This window comes from Trachurus trachurus (assembly GCF_905171665.1).
Source record: "Trachurus trachurus genome assembly, chromosome: 9".
NCBI classification, from domain to species: domain Eukaryota; kingdom Metazoa; phylum Chordata; class Actinopteri; order Carangiformes; family Carangidae; genus Trachurus; species Trachurus trachurus.
The window spans coordinates 23,523,022-23,535,446 of record NC_139895.1 but is presented as its reverse complement, the minus strand read 5'-3'; the positions used below and the strand labels follow the sequence as shown (position 1 = coordinate 23,535,446).

General features: G+C 42.2%; 2 protein-coding genes across 3 annotated transcripts; both read left to right on the top strand.

Annotated features, from left to right (window-relative positions):
* The first annotated feature begins 21 nt into the window (after positions 1-21).
* LOC310991220 (betaine--homocysteine S-methyltransferase 1-like) lies at positions 22-4,670 on the top strand. The gene is made up of 9 exons (XM_083978850.1): positions 22-120; positions 704-802; positions 1,249-1,381; positions 1,528-1,640; positions 1,716-1,907; positions 1,996-2,143; positions 2,236-2,418; positions 3,075-3,303; positions 4,478-4,670. The coding sequence occupies exons 2-9, from the start codon at positions 782-784 to the stop codon at positions 4,593-4,595; spliced, it is 1,137 nt and encodes a 378-aa protein (XP_083834976.1). The 5' UTR covers positions 22-120; positions 704-781; the 3' UTR covers positions 4,596-4,670.
* Positions 4,671-5,578: 908 nt separating this feature from the next.
* Positions 5,579-10,958, top strand: LOC310991723 (betaine--homocysteine S-methyltransferase 1-like). 2 transcript variants are annotated; one of them, XM_083979609.1, is made up of 8 exons: positions 5,579-5,668; positions 6,125-6,257; positions 6,374-6,486; positions 6,562-6,753; positions 6,842-6,989; positions 7,077-7,259; positions 9,933-10,161; positions 10,380-10,958. In XM_083979609.1, exons 1-8 carry the CDS (start codon positions 5,648-5,650, stop codon positions 10,495-10,497), a joined length of 1,137 nt encoding a protein of 378 aa, XP_083835735.1. In that variant the 5' UTR covers positions 5,579-5,647; the 3' UTR covers positions 10,498-10,958. The 2 variants fall into 2 exon arrangements, with proteins under 2 accessions (XP_083835735.1, XP_083835734.1); XM_083979608.1 differs by having other exon boundaries at positions 6,374-6,753.
* Positions 10,959-12,425: the final 1,467 nt, after the last annotated feature.

Below are 12,425 nucleotides of genomic sequence, written 5' to 3'. Positions count from 1 at the left end.
AGGTCAGGAGTCACGGCGCAGTGCAAAACAAACGGTGTCGGCGGCCTTTCTCAAGTTTCCTCTTATCTTGCTGTTTTCCAATCTGTGTGTAAAGGGGTTTTCAAGATTAGCTGTCCAAAGGTAAACTGGATGTATCGTTTATCGCATAGCACCAACATAAACAGTGGAGAAAGAAAATAACTAGGAGATTAAATTTAGTTAGTTAATCGTTTACAGACTTTTGAGAGGTAGGGCTAGTTTTCTGTGGTCTAACAATGGTGTCTAACGTTATATTAATAGCTCATATTAAAACATTGTTGCAAAGTGTGCAGTTGTTGTTAGTATCTATGAGCACATCTGGACTAACAGGCTGACTCACTCGTAGCAAATCGTTTCAGTCTCCTCAAATTAAAAAAAAAATCTAAATTTAATTCTATTCTTTACACAGATAATGAAGCATAATAAACTGTGCAGTGTGTCAGGGATTTTTCCACTTTTGTCTGTCTGAAACCCTGTTTGTTTCATTTGCATCCAGCTTGCTCCAATCATTTCCCTGGCAAGGCGGATATCTCGGTCCTCTCGGTTATCCTAAAGATAATAAATATAAGTCTATTTGATCTCAGCCACCTCAGCAGGGAGGCGGAGGGTCGGTCAACGGCGGCGCTCGGCTCAGCAAAGAGCTTCCTGAATCTCGCGAGATTATCATTCTGATATCGCACTCCAGGCCAGCGACCGACCACCAATAATTCCTGCACAAGCTTTCTAGTCGTCCTGAGCGTTGAACTGAGACGAGACGTCGCCAATGGAGAGCAAGAGGAGTAAGGTATGAATACCTGCTGTGTCTTTGCATAAGTGTACGCAGCCCCGTCTTTCCTGGCCGTAATAAGAGTAATACGAGCTGATGGTTCATCAATAGAAACTCGCTCACTGAACATATTCAATGCAGATTAGCCAACAAGTAGAGAAGGAGAGCAGGTGCTTCTGTACAGAAGGAGGCAAAAGTTCAGTTCACACTGTTCAGTGCCTCCGAGTTTATAGCTGAGCTAGCCTACACCATGGAAGTTGTTTTATGTGTGTGTTCCTCTGAATGAATATGTCATCATAATAATAGACAACGGTATAATGCCTGTACACATTAATCATCAGATTATTTGATTTGGCCAAATTGATTTTAGTTTAATAAGAAATATTTTTCCTCAATTTGACTCTTCTGGTTTGTCCTGAACTGTGTGTGTGTGTGTGTGTGTGTGTGTGTGTGTGTGTGTCCAGGGTATCCTGGAGCGTCTGGATGCAGGAGAGGTGATTGTAGGTGACGGAGGCTACGTGCTGCAGCTGGAGCGACGTGGCTATGTGAAGGCAGGACACTGGACACCTGAGGCTGCTGTTGAGCACCCTGAAGCTGGTACATGTTACATATATGTATCATAACATAACAGCAGATTCACCTTCACTCTCATGTGTTTTCCTAATAAGTTGAGCCTTGACTCCTCCTCCTCCTCCTCCTCCTCCTCCTCCTCCTCCTCCTCCTCCTCCTCCTCGCTCTGTCAGTGCGGCAGCTGCACAGGGAGTTTCTGAGAGCTGGAGCTGATGTGCTTCAGACATTCACCTTCTACTGCAGTGAGGATAAACTGGAGATCAGTGGCAATGTCACCAACGTCACTGTAAGTGAAAGACAAGGAGACAAATTAGTATATTTGTTTTACTTACATGAAATGACTCCAGTGTGTTCTCCTCAGGGGGCTCAGATCAATGAGGCAGCCTGTGACCTGGCCAGGGAGGTCGCCAATGAGGGCAATGCACTGGTTGCTGGGTGTGTGTCTAAAACTCCCTGTTATGTGAAGACCCACAGTGAGACTGAGGTTAAGGCCATCTTCAAGAAACAGATGGAGGACTTTCTCAAAAAGGACATTGATTTCTTTATCATAGAGGTACGAGCAGATCCTAATGTTCATATCAGGCTTCTTGTCCCAACTCCCAAGTGAAAGATTCATGATACAATGCTCATTTCTCCTGCAGTTTGTCGATCACGTGGAGGAGGCGGTGTGGGCAGTGGAGGTGTTGAAGACCAGTGGAAAAGCAGTGGGGGCAACTCTGTGTATCTCCCCTCATGGAGACATGCATGGAGTCCCACCTGGAGAGTGTGCTGTCAGACTGGTCAGAGCTGGTATGTTGACGTCCAATAAATAGGCAAAACGGATTTTGTGTTTTAGCTGTACTACAATATTATTGGTTATGTTTGCATGTGTTTGCTTTCAGGAGCTGACATTGTTGGAGTGAACTGCCACCTGGACCCTCTGACGTGTGTTGGTACGGTGAAGATGATGAAGGAGGGATTAGAGAAAGCCGGGCTGAGAGCCCATCTCATGGTCCAGCCACTGGGCTGTCACACACCTGAGTGCAACTTGGGTGGATATACCAGCCTTCCTGAATACCCCTTTGGTCAGCATTTCTATTTGTTTTGGACAGAATCAAGAAAATATTATTTGATATTTAATTACTGCATAATCATTATTATTTACTGTGCATTCATTTAATGTATTGTATACATTGGTTTTTGCTCTCAACAGCAAACAGTAGCCTATTACATATCTTCATAAAACTAACTCGAGGGAACAAGGTCTTGAACTAACCAACCTTGTAGCTTTTTGTAGGAAAAGTGTGACTGTCATGTTTGCAATAGTATTTTTGCATTTAAGTATGATGGTAGTACATTTTGAGTGTATAGCTCATGTATTGCTACCTTAAAGGGGAACTATGCAAGTCCAGTAGCTTTTTCTCCCCCACCCCCACCTGGCCATGTGCATTTGTTTTCAATGAATCCACTAGAGCTATGGATAACCTTATATATCATATACATTGTTATGATGTGTATTAAGTGTAGTCTTGTCTGTCATGAACAAGAGATTACACATTACAGCGCATGCTTGTGTCAAGGTCATTTAACCATCACAATTACTGTGGAGCTGTTTAACAAATTAATTATTTAAATTAAATAAATGTCTTGCATAGTTCCTCTTTAAACTACCCACATGTACTGTTTGGTGAGACACTGTTGGACAAATGCTCAAATATTGAATATTTTTTTCTCCTCTCAGCACTGGAGACCAGAGTAGTCACCCGCTGGGACGTTCACAAATACACCAGAGAAGCTTACAATGTAGGAATCCGTTATATCGGTGGCTGCTGTGGATTCGAGCCCTACCATATTAGAGCCATAGCAGAGGAGCTGTCTGCAGAGAGAGGATCACTCCCTCCTGCTTCAGAGAAGCACGGACTCTGGGGAGCTGCATTGGAGATGCACACTAAACCCTGGGTCAGAGCCAGGTAAGACTGAGCAGAAACATGACTTCTGTGTGTCATCTCTTTCTAAATCACATTGCAGCATCTGCATTCAACACATGGACTAAAGACTTAAACAGCAGCCTGTATTGTACATCATGTGTTGCGGCATAGTGACAGTTATCATAGCAAAGGTTGCAAAATGTACTGGGGGAACTGAAGGACGTCTCTTCACAAATTAATTATTAATCTGAATTAATGAATGTAATATGAAATTGATTAAATATGCTGATGACATGGCCCTAGTTGGTCTTCCACAGACTGCAGACCGCTCTGATGACACCTGTTTTTTAACCTGTTAAGAACCTAGAAGAATGGTGCTCAGAGAGCAAACTAGAAATCAATGTGACAAAAACAAAAGAAGTGATATTCTGCCTAAACCAAGAGCTCTCCACAGCGCCACTCCTACTACTTGATGGCCAAACTGTGGAAACTGTGGAAACCTTTAAATATCTGGGAACAGTGCTCTATGGCCAGTTGAAATTCACAGGAAACACAGATTATGTGCTCAAGAAATGCTTATAGAGACTCAACCTGCTGAGGAGGCTGAGCAGCCTGGGGGTCAGCCAGAAGATTTTAGAACTGGTGTACACTACACATGTAGAAAGCGTGCTCACCTTTCATCTCTCTGTCTGGTTTGGTTATTTAAGCTGTAAATGTAAAACCAAACTAAACAAAATTGTGTCGAGGGCAAGCAAAATAGTGGGACGACGCCAAAAGCCACTAACAGAAATTTACATAGAGAGGACAAAGAGGAAGGCCAGGAAAATCACAGCGGACAGCTCCCACCCCCTTACCAACCAATTCGAGCTCCTGAAGTCCGGGAGACGATATAGAGTCCCACTGGCTAAGGGAGCTTTCAAAAATCCTTGATTCCGGACGCTACCCACCTTCTCAACTCAACCTAAATGATGCACTATCAATAAACTGCTCTCAACTTTTTTTCTTCTTTTTTTCCTCCCCCGATTTATTTATTTTATTTTATAATTGTGTTCTAACTGCTTCCTTAATTTTTTTTAACAGAGTATTTAACTATGTTTTTTAACTGTATTTTTGTCATGGTGAGCCGAAGGCAATTTTCCACGATGGTGGACAAAAAAGTTTTATTTTATTGTATTGTATTGTATTTATAACCATATAAACTCAAAACTTCTCCTAGGGCTCGTCGGGACTACTGGGAGAACCTCTTGCCTGCGTCTGGACGTCCCAAATGCCCCTCCATGGCAACGCCAGCTGACAACTATGAACAGAAGCTGAAATCCCACATTGCAACATAATTGTTTCCATCTACTATACAGTTGTATTTTCTAACAGGTTATCCACCTCAAGACTGACAAATAAATGAGTACATCATCAAACCCTTTCTCAATTTCCAAAAGTAAACCTCCTCATCTGGCTTTTTTCACTTTTTCAAGTTTTTGGCATGTGTTCCCTGCTTTGGTTTAATTGTTTATGAATTAACTGACTCTTTGTTTTTTCTGTCTTCTACTTTAATCACTGATGTGATCACCGACTGGTCTAATAACTATTAACAAACTATTCATAACTGTGAAATTTTGTCCGTATATAGCTATTACTTTAAAGGGATAGTTCACCCAAATTCAAATTTCACTCATTATCTACTCACCCTCATGTTGACTAAGGGCTGGGAGAATTTTCAGAGTCCTCTGTGCCTTCTCTGAGTTACGGGGGGGGAACAATTTTTTCGGAACAATTTCTCATGTCGGGGCTTCAATACAAGAGGGACATTACAGACGAGCACTATGGAGGTATTTGGATGTTTTTTTGGTGTGTCTTTTTGGACGAAGAAAAGTAAGCACCATTCACAACCATTATATGAACAAATACTGCTGCGCGGACCCCCGTAACTCCGAGAAGGCACGGAGGACTCTGAAAATTCTCCCAGCCCTCAGTCGACATGAGGGTGAGTAGATATTAGATAATGAGTGAAATTTGACTTTTGGGTGAACTATCCCTTTAACAATTTGCATAATGTTACTATGATGTTGCTTTCATAGAAAAGTACATGATTAAAATTATTCGTACATTTAAGTATGCAGTATCATACTGCATTTCTGACGTTCATAACAAACCAAGCCAAGTTCTGGTTGTTATAGTAGAACATGCACCATAAACATAAAGTGCACCGAGAGAACGAGTGGACTGACGCAAGGTGGCGGCAGTGTGGCGACGTCGTGTTATTTGGCAGCAGCGTCAGGTGAGTCATCTAGGTAGTAGCCTATATATAGGCTAACTTTGCCAGCAACCACCAATTCCTGCACAAGCTTTCCAGTCGTCCTGAGTGTTGAGCTGAGACGAGACGTCGCCAATGGAGAGCAAGAGGAGTAAGGTATGAATACCTGTCGGTGTCTTTGTGCGCATCACTCCGTCTGCCCTGACCGTCATAGGAATCATAAATGCTTATTGTTCATCAATAGAAACAAGTAAAGAAGGAGAGCAGGTGTTTCTGTACGGAAAGAGGCAAAAGTTCAGTTCACACTGTTCAGTGCCTCCGAGTTTAACGCTGAGCTACACCATGGAAGTTGTTTTACTGTGTGTGTGTGTGCGCGCGCGCGCGCTCCTCTAGCTACTAATCGCTGTAATTGAGCAGTATATTGAACTTAAGTGAATATGTCGTCATATACTGTTAAATAATAGACAAGAGTATAATGCCGAGCATTTGATTTGACCAAATTAATTTTAGCTAAACCAGAAATATTTTTCCTCAATTTGACTCTTCTGGTTTGTCCTGAACTGTGTGTGTGTGTGTGTGTGTGTGTGTGTGTGTGTGTGTGTGTGTGTCCAGGGTATCCTGGAGCGTCTGGATGCAGGAGAGGTGATTGTAGGTGACGGAGGCTACGTGCTGCAGCTGGAGCGACGTGGCTATGTGAAGGCAGGACACTGGACACCTGAGGCTGCTGTTGAGCACCCTGAAGCTGGTACATGTTACATATATGTATCATAACATAACAGCAGATTCACCTTCACTCTCATGTGTTTTCCTAATAAGTTGAGCCTTGACTCCTCCTCCTCCTCCTCCTCCTCGCTCTGTCAGTGCGGCAGCTGCACAGGGAGTTTCTGAGAGCTGGAGCCGATGTGCTTCAGACATTCACCTTCTACTGCAGTGAGGATAAACTGGAGATCAGTGGCAATGTCACCAACGTCACTGTAAGTGAAAGACAAGGAGATAAATTAGCATACTTGTTTTACTTACATGAAATGACTCCAGTGTGTTCTCCTCAGGGGGCTCAGATCAATGAGGCAGCCTGTGACCTGGCCAGGGAGGTCGCCAATGAGGGCAATGCACTGGTTGCTGGGTGTGTGTCTATGACTCCCTGTTATGTGAAGACCCACAGTGAGACTGAGGTTAAGGCCATCTTCAAGAAACAGATGGAGGACTTTCTCAAAAAGGACATTGATTTCTTTATCATAGAGGTACGAGCAGATCCTAATGTTCATATCAGGCTTCTTGTCCCAACTCCCAAGTGAAAGATTCATGATACAATGCACATTTCTCCTGCAGTTTGTCGATCATGTGGAGGAGGCGGTGTGGGCAGTGGAGGTGTTGAAGACCAGTGGAAAAGCAGTGGGGGCAACTCTGTGTATCTCCCCTCATGGAGACATGCATGGAGTCCCACCTGGAGAGTGTGCTGTCAGACTGGTCAGAGCTGGTATGCTGACGACCTATAAGTAGGCTTTTTGTGTTTTAGCCGTAGGCTACAATATTATTGGTTATGTTTACATGTGTTTGCTTTCAGGAGCTGACATTGTTGGAGTGAACTGCCACCTGGACCCTCTGACGTGTGTTGGTACGGTGAAGATGATGAAGGAGGGATTAGAGAAAGCCGGGCTGAGAGCCCATCTCATGGTCCAGCCACTGGGCTGTCACACACCTGAGTGCAACTTTGGTGGATACCTCAGCCTTCCCGAGTTCCCCTTTGGTCAGCATTTCTATTTGTTTTGGACAGAATCAAGAAAAAACAGCGGGGGAAATAAGTATTGAATGCGTCAATAGACTTGTATGGTGAGCATGTGGTTAAATGCATTACTCATTGTTTTTTTTTTATAACTGTACCTGCTAATTGCAGGTCTGTCTAAAGCTCTCTGTCAGTGATCCTTGGCTCTTGGACAACTCTTTTTAGTATTCTTTTGGCTCTGTCAGAAATCTTGCAAGGAGCACCTGGTCGTGGCCAGTTTATGGTGAAATGTTCTTTTCAGTTCCGGATAACGGCACTAACGGATAAAACGGTGCATTCAGACACGTCTGTAACCGATGCCATCAGTATGTTCTGCAACATAAGTTTCTGAAGGTCTTGAGAGAGCTCTTTGCTTTTCCCCATCATGAGATGATATTTTCTGAGAAAAATGTTGATGCATTCAATACTTATTTTCCCCACTGTATTATTTGATATTCAATTACTGCATCATCATTAATATTTACAGTGCATTCTTTCGATGTATTGTATACATTTGTTTTTGCACTCAACAGCAACTAACTCAAGGGAACAAGGTCTTGAACTCACTTACTGAACCTTGTAGCTTTTTGTAGTAACAGTGTGACTGTCAGGTTACCATTTGTATTTGCAATAGTATTTTTGTATATTTAAAGGGACAACGAGGAGTTTTGGAAAGCGAAGTGTTTTAACACTACATTTCCCATGAGCCTCCACACGCACGGTGAAATTCTTGGACCGGCGCAAGACAAATGTTTTCATTCATCAAGGATGAAAGTCAGAGGTTCGAAGACGATCAGATCACGTCGTAGTTCCGACCATAAACGGTGATTCTGCAGCGTTATTCCCAAGACCCGCCGGGCAGCGTCTGCGGCTGGGCGGCTCACCCAGCATTTCCACCACTAACGATAAAGACAAAACAATATATTTATCGAAAATGGACCCATTAACAAGTGTGGGTAGCGTAGATTCATCCACATTAATATGAGACTTTTTCGTTGTCCCTTTAGAGATCATGAATTGCTACATTAAACCACCATCAAGGTGTGGAAGCTGATGCACACCTAAAAAATCTTGAAAACAGGTGCGTTGGAGCATAGGTAGGGAGTGAACAAAGGAAAAAAGAGTCTCCCACACACTGTCAAGTCACTTGCAAAAGACTTTAATAAAACAAACAACGTTTCGGTCCACAGGACCTTTTTCAAGCAGAGATTTTTTTAAAAGACATTTCAGGCAAATATATGGCCTACTATGACTAAGATAGCCAATCACAGGCTGGGTCAGTGGGGGGTCCCAGAAGGTCCTACAGCTGTAGTCAACTAGTGGTGATTTGTGCAGCTCCACCCAAGGGGTGTGCCAACAGACACTGAGTAGCTGGATAGGTAGTGAGCCTGTAAAGTTAATTTCACCTCAGGCAGACATATATGTGAGTGAGAGCTCACATGTGTGTCTCTCTATAACGGCAGGGACACCCACAAATATATATCAACACAATAGTAGGCAAAGAGCAATTTACAAACAGAAGAAAAACAAACACTACAATGTATATACTATACCAAGAGAAATATATATTTTTCATTTTAAACAAAAAACATAACAGTGCATGGAGAAGAAGAGAATAGTCATAGTAAGACCATGCCTGGCATAAGTTAAAAATACATATATATTTTTTTATATTTTTAATTTTTAATTTTAGACAAAAAACCTTACAGTGCATGGAGAGGAAGAGAATAGTCATAGTACGACCATGCCTGACATCCTAATAGCAAGATAGGGGTCATGAGGGGGGGGGGGGTTGTCCAGCAGGGCTTCAATACCTGGTGATAGAGGCATGTAATGATAAGCAGATAATCATAAATAAAATATTTGCTGATCATATGCCATTTATCACTAAATACAAAATTACAGCATCACATTTAATAAAAATTCATCATTAAGGCCTTTAGGGGATAAAGTTTGTAGGGTAAAGATCCAGAATGCTTCACGTCTCTTCAAAGTAAGGTCATGATCACCACCTCGAGGTGGTGATTTAACCAGTTCAATGCCATGAAATCGCAGGGTAGTAATGTCATGTTTGGCCTCATTGAAGTGTAAGGCCACTGGTGAGTTTCTGTCCTGCCTGCAAATGGTGCTCTTGTGTTCACAAATTCTCACTTTTAATTTTCTGGTGGTCTTACCCACATAACATAAACCACAGGGGCATTTTAGCAAATACACAACATGGGTAGAGGCACAAGTAATCACACTTTTTATAGGAAAACGTTTTCCTGTGTGAGGGTGGCAAAAATATGAAACTTTAGAGGTGTTGTTACATTGTGCACAGCTGCCACAGCGGTAATTTCCATTGGGAAGGGGACTCAAGAGAGACTGGGCAAACTGAGGTGAGCCACCCTGTGTGAAGGTGGCCTGCACCAGGTGATCTCTAGGTTGCGGTCCCGCTTGAACACAAATAGAGGGGGATCTTTGAAGAGAGGAGTCAGTTCTGGATCTGAGTTTATGATGTGCCAATGTTTCTTGAAGGCTGATTTGATCACATATGAAGTAGGGGAGTACGTAGTAATGCAAGTAAAGGAAAAGTACATTAAACTACCCACATGTACTGTTTGGTGAGACACTGTTGCACAAAATGCTCAAATATTGAATATTTTTTTCTCCTCTCAGCACTGGAGACCAGAGTAGTCACCCGCTGGGACGTTCACAAATACACCAGAGAAGCTTACAATGCAGGAATTCGTTATATCGGTGGCTGCTGTGGATTCGAGCCCTACCATATTAGAGCCATAGCAGAGGAGCTGTCTGCAGAGAGAGGATCACTCCCTCCTGCTTCAGAGAAGCACGGACTCTGGGGAGCTGCATTGGAGATGCACACTAAACCCTGGGTCAGAGCCAGGTAAGACTGAGCAGAAACATGACTTCTGTGTGTCATCTCTTTCTAAATCACATTGCAGCATCTGCATTCAACACATGGACTAAAGACTTAAACAGCAGCCTGTATTGTACATCATGTGTTGCGGCATAGTGACAGTTATCATAGCAAAGGTTGCAAAATGTACTGGGGGAACCGAAGGACGTATTTATCACTATCTGAACTCAAAACATCTCCTACAGGGCTCGTCGAGACTACTGGGAGAACCTTTTGCCTGCATCTGGACGTCCCAAATGCCCCTCCATGGCAACGCCAGCTGACAACTATGAACAGTGGCTGAAATCCAACACTGCAACATAATTGTTTCCATCTACTATACAGTGGTATTTTCTAACAGGGTATCCACCTTTTTTGATATCAAGAATGACAAATGAATAAGCACATCATCAAACTCTTTGTCCATTTCCTAAAGTGAACGTCCTCATCTGGCTTTTTTCACTTTAGTATTTGGCATGTGTTCCCTTGCTTGGGTTTAATTGTTTATGAATTAACTGACTCTTTCTTGTCAGAGCTAAAGTTTAGGATTAAAATGGACATTCTGCCAATGAGGTCAAAGGGAGAGCAACCTGGAAACAACTCTGTGTACGATGTAAGGATGCTGATTGTAATTGTTTAGTTTGTATATGGCTGCTGCCGCTCTTCTTTCATCATTATTTTGTGATTGCATTGTATGTTTGAGACGATCTTTTAAACATGTTAAGCTTGATTGCTTTGTTTTTAATGAGAATGTCTTGATTATTTCAATAAAAAAAAATACTTTATTTTTTCTGTTTTGTACTGTATTCACTGACCTTAACAGACTGTACACAAACATGACTGGTCTTTTCCCTAAACACTAGTATTTTGATATAAATGTGTAAGCCAAATATAATATATAGCTATAAATAGTCCTGCTCCTTCTCTAATTCTGCCCCACATGCATGACTCAGTGATTCTTTATCAGTGTTGTTTATTAACCTGAGTCAGGGTAAAAGTCAGGTTAAATTAGGAGAAGGGTATATAAGAGGTCACACTTCATTTTGTGCCCTCTTCCCACGCCATATTCCTCGTTTGTATCATATCTGTCCATCTGTTTTCATTTACCTTTGTTCCAGCAGCCAGGTGGACTATATATGAGACCCCACTCAAAACTTCAGGTCCCACCGAGATTTGAACTCGGATCGCTGGATTCAGAGTCCAGAGTGCTAACCATTACACCATGGAACCGGTTAAGGACGCCTGCCCCCCACTGGTAGTTGTCGGGCATGAACTGAAAAGTCTGACTCGTTTCTTATTGAAGTCTGTTTTGATTCACGGGCTTCGTTACTTTTTTTGTTACTTTGTGCAATTGTAAACATTTTTGCTTCACTCGGAAATAACAATAAACAGCCACTGACAGAATGCATATGGAGACATGTGAAATAGATCAATGAATATGATTTTGGAGTCTTGTGACGAGAGATTCAGGCCTATAGACACATTATCAACTGCCCCTTTTGTTTTCCTCTGGTGTGAATCTTATCTTGCACAGTATTACACTGACATTTAACTTTAACCTGTCAATTCACAGTTTTAGGACGTGGCTTCGCTTTTACTTACAATTCCTTTGATACTCACCTGTACGGAGGGCAGGAGTGACTCAAAACCTGAGGTTCCACCGAGATTTGAACTCGGATCGCTGGATTCAAAGTCCAGAGTGCTAACCATTACACCATGGAACCACGTTCACACCTACTGTACCTAATTTTCCAACTTATTACCGAGCGGTAGCCTACACCTGAAAACTTTTCGTATTAGTTAACATGATGCTGTGTTTAAGATGGACTCAAATGTGTCCTGTTCCACATTGTTTTTGAGTTAGGCTAGATGTTGTCCCTTTAGGACCATCATTATGTGCGTTGTATGTGTAGCCTATAGTTGTGTTGTGTAGGCTACTGCAACTCTTATTTGTGATTCATGATTCTGTTTTACAATGTTGATGTTTTACTTGAGGTATGGTAGCTAAACACTGAAATGACCATGAATTGTTTTACAACAGCTGACGGCACAAGCACAAGCACAACTCAATCATAATGTGTGAATTTTCAAACATTCGTCAAAGATAAAGATCAGGTGAAATCAGCAGGATTTTTCTTTCTTTCTTTTGTTACTTTTGTTGGCTCTTGGCTCCTCCTAATTATCATCTCAACTTAGCGTGTAGCCTATCTTTCCTCATTATTCTGGACCAGATACATTAACTTTGAATTAAT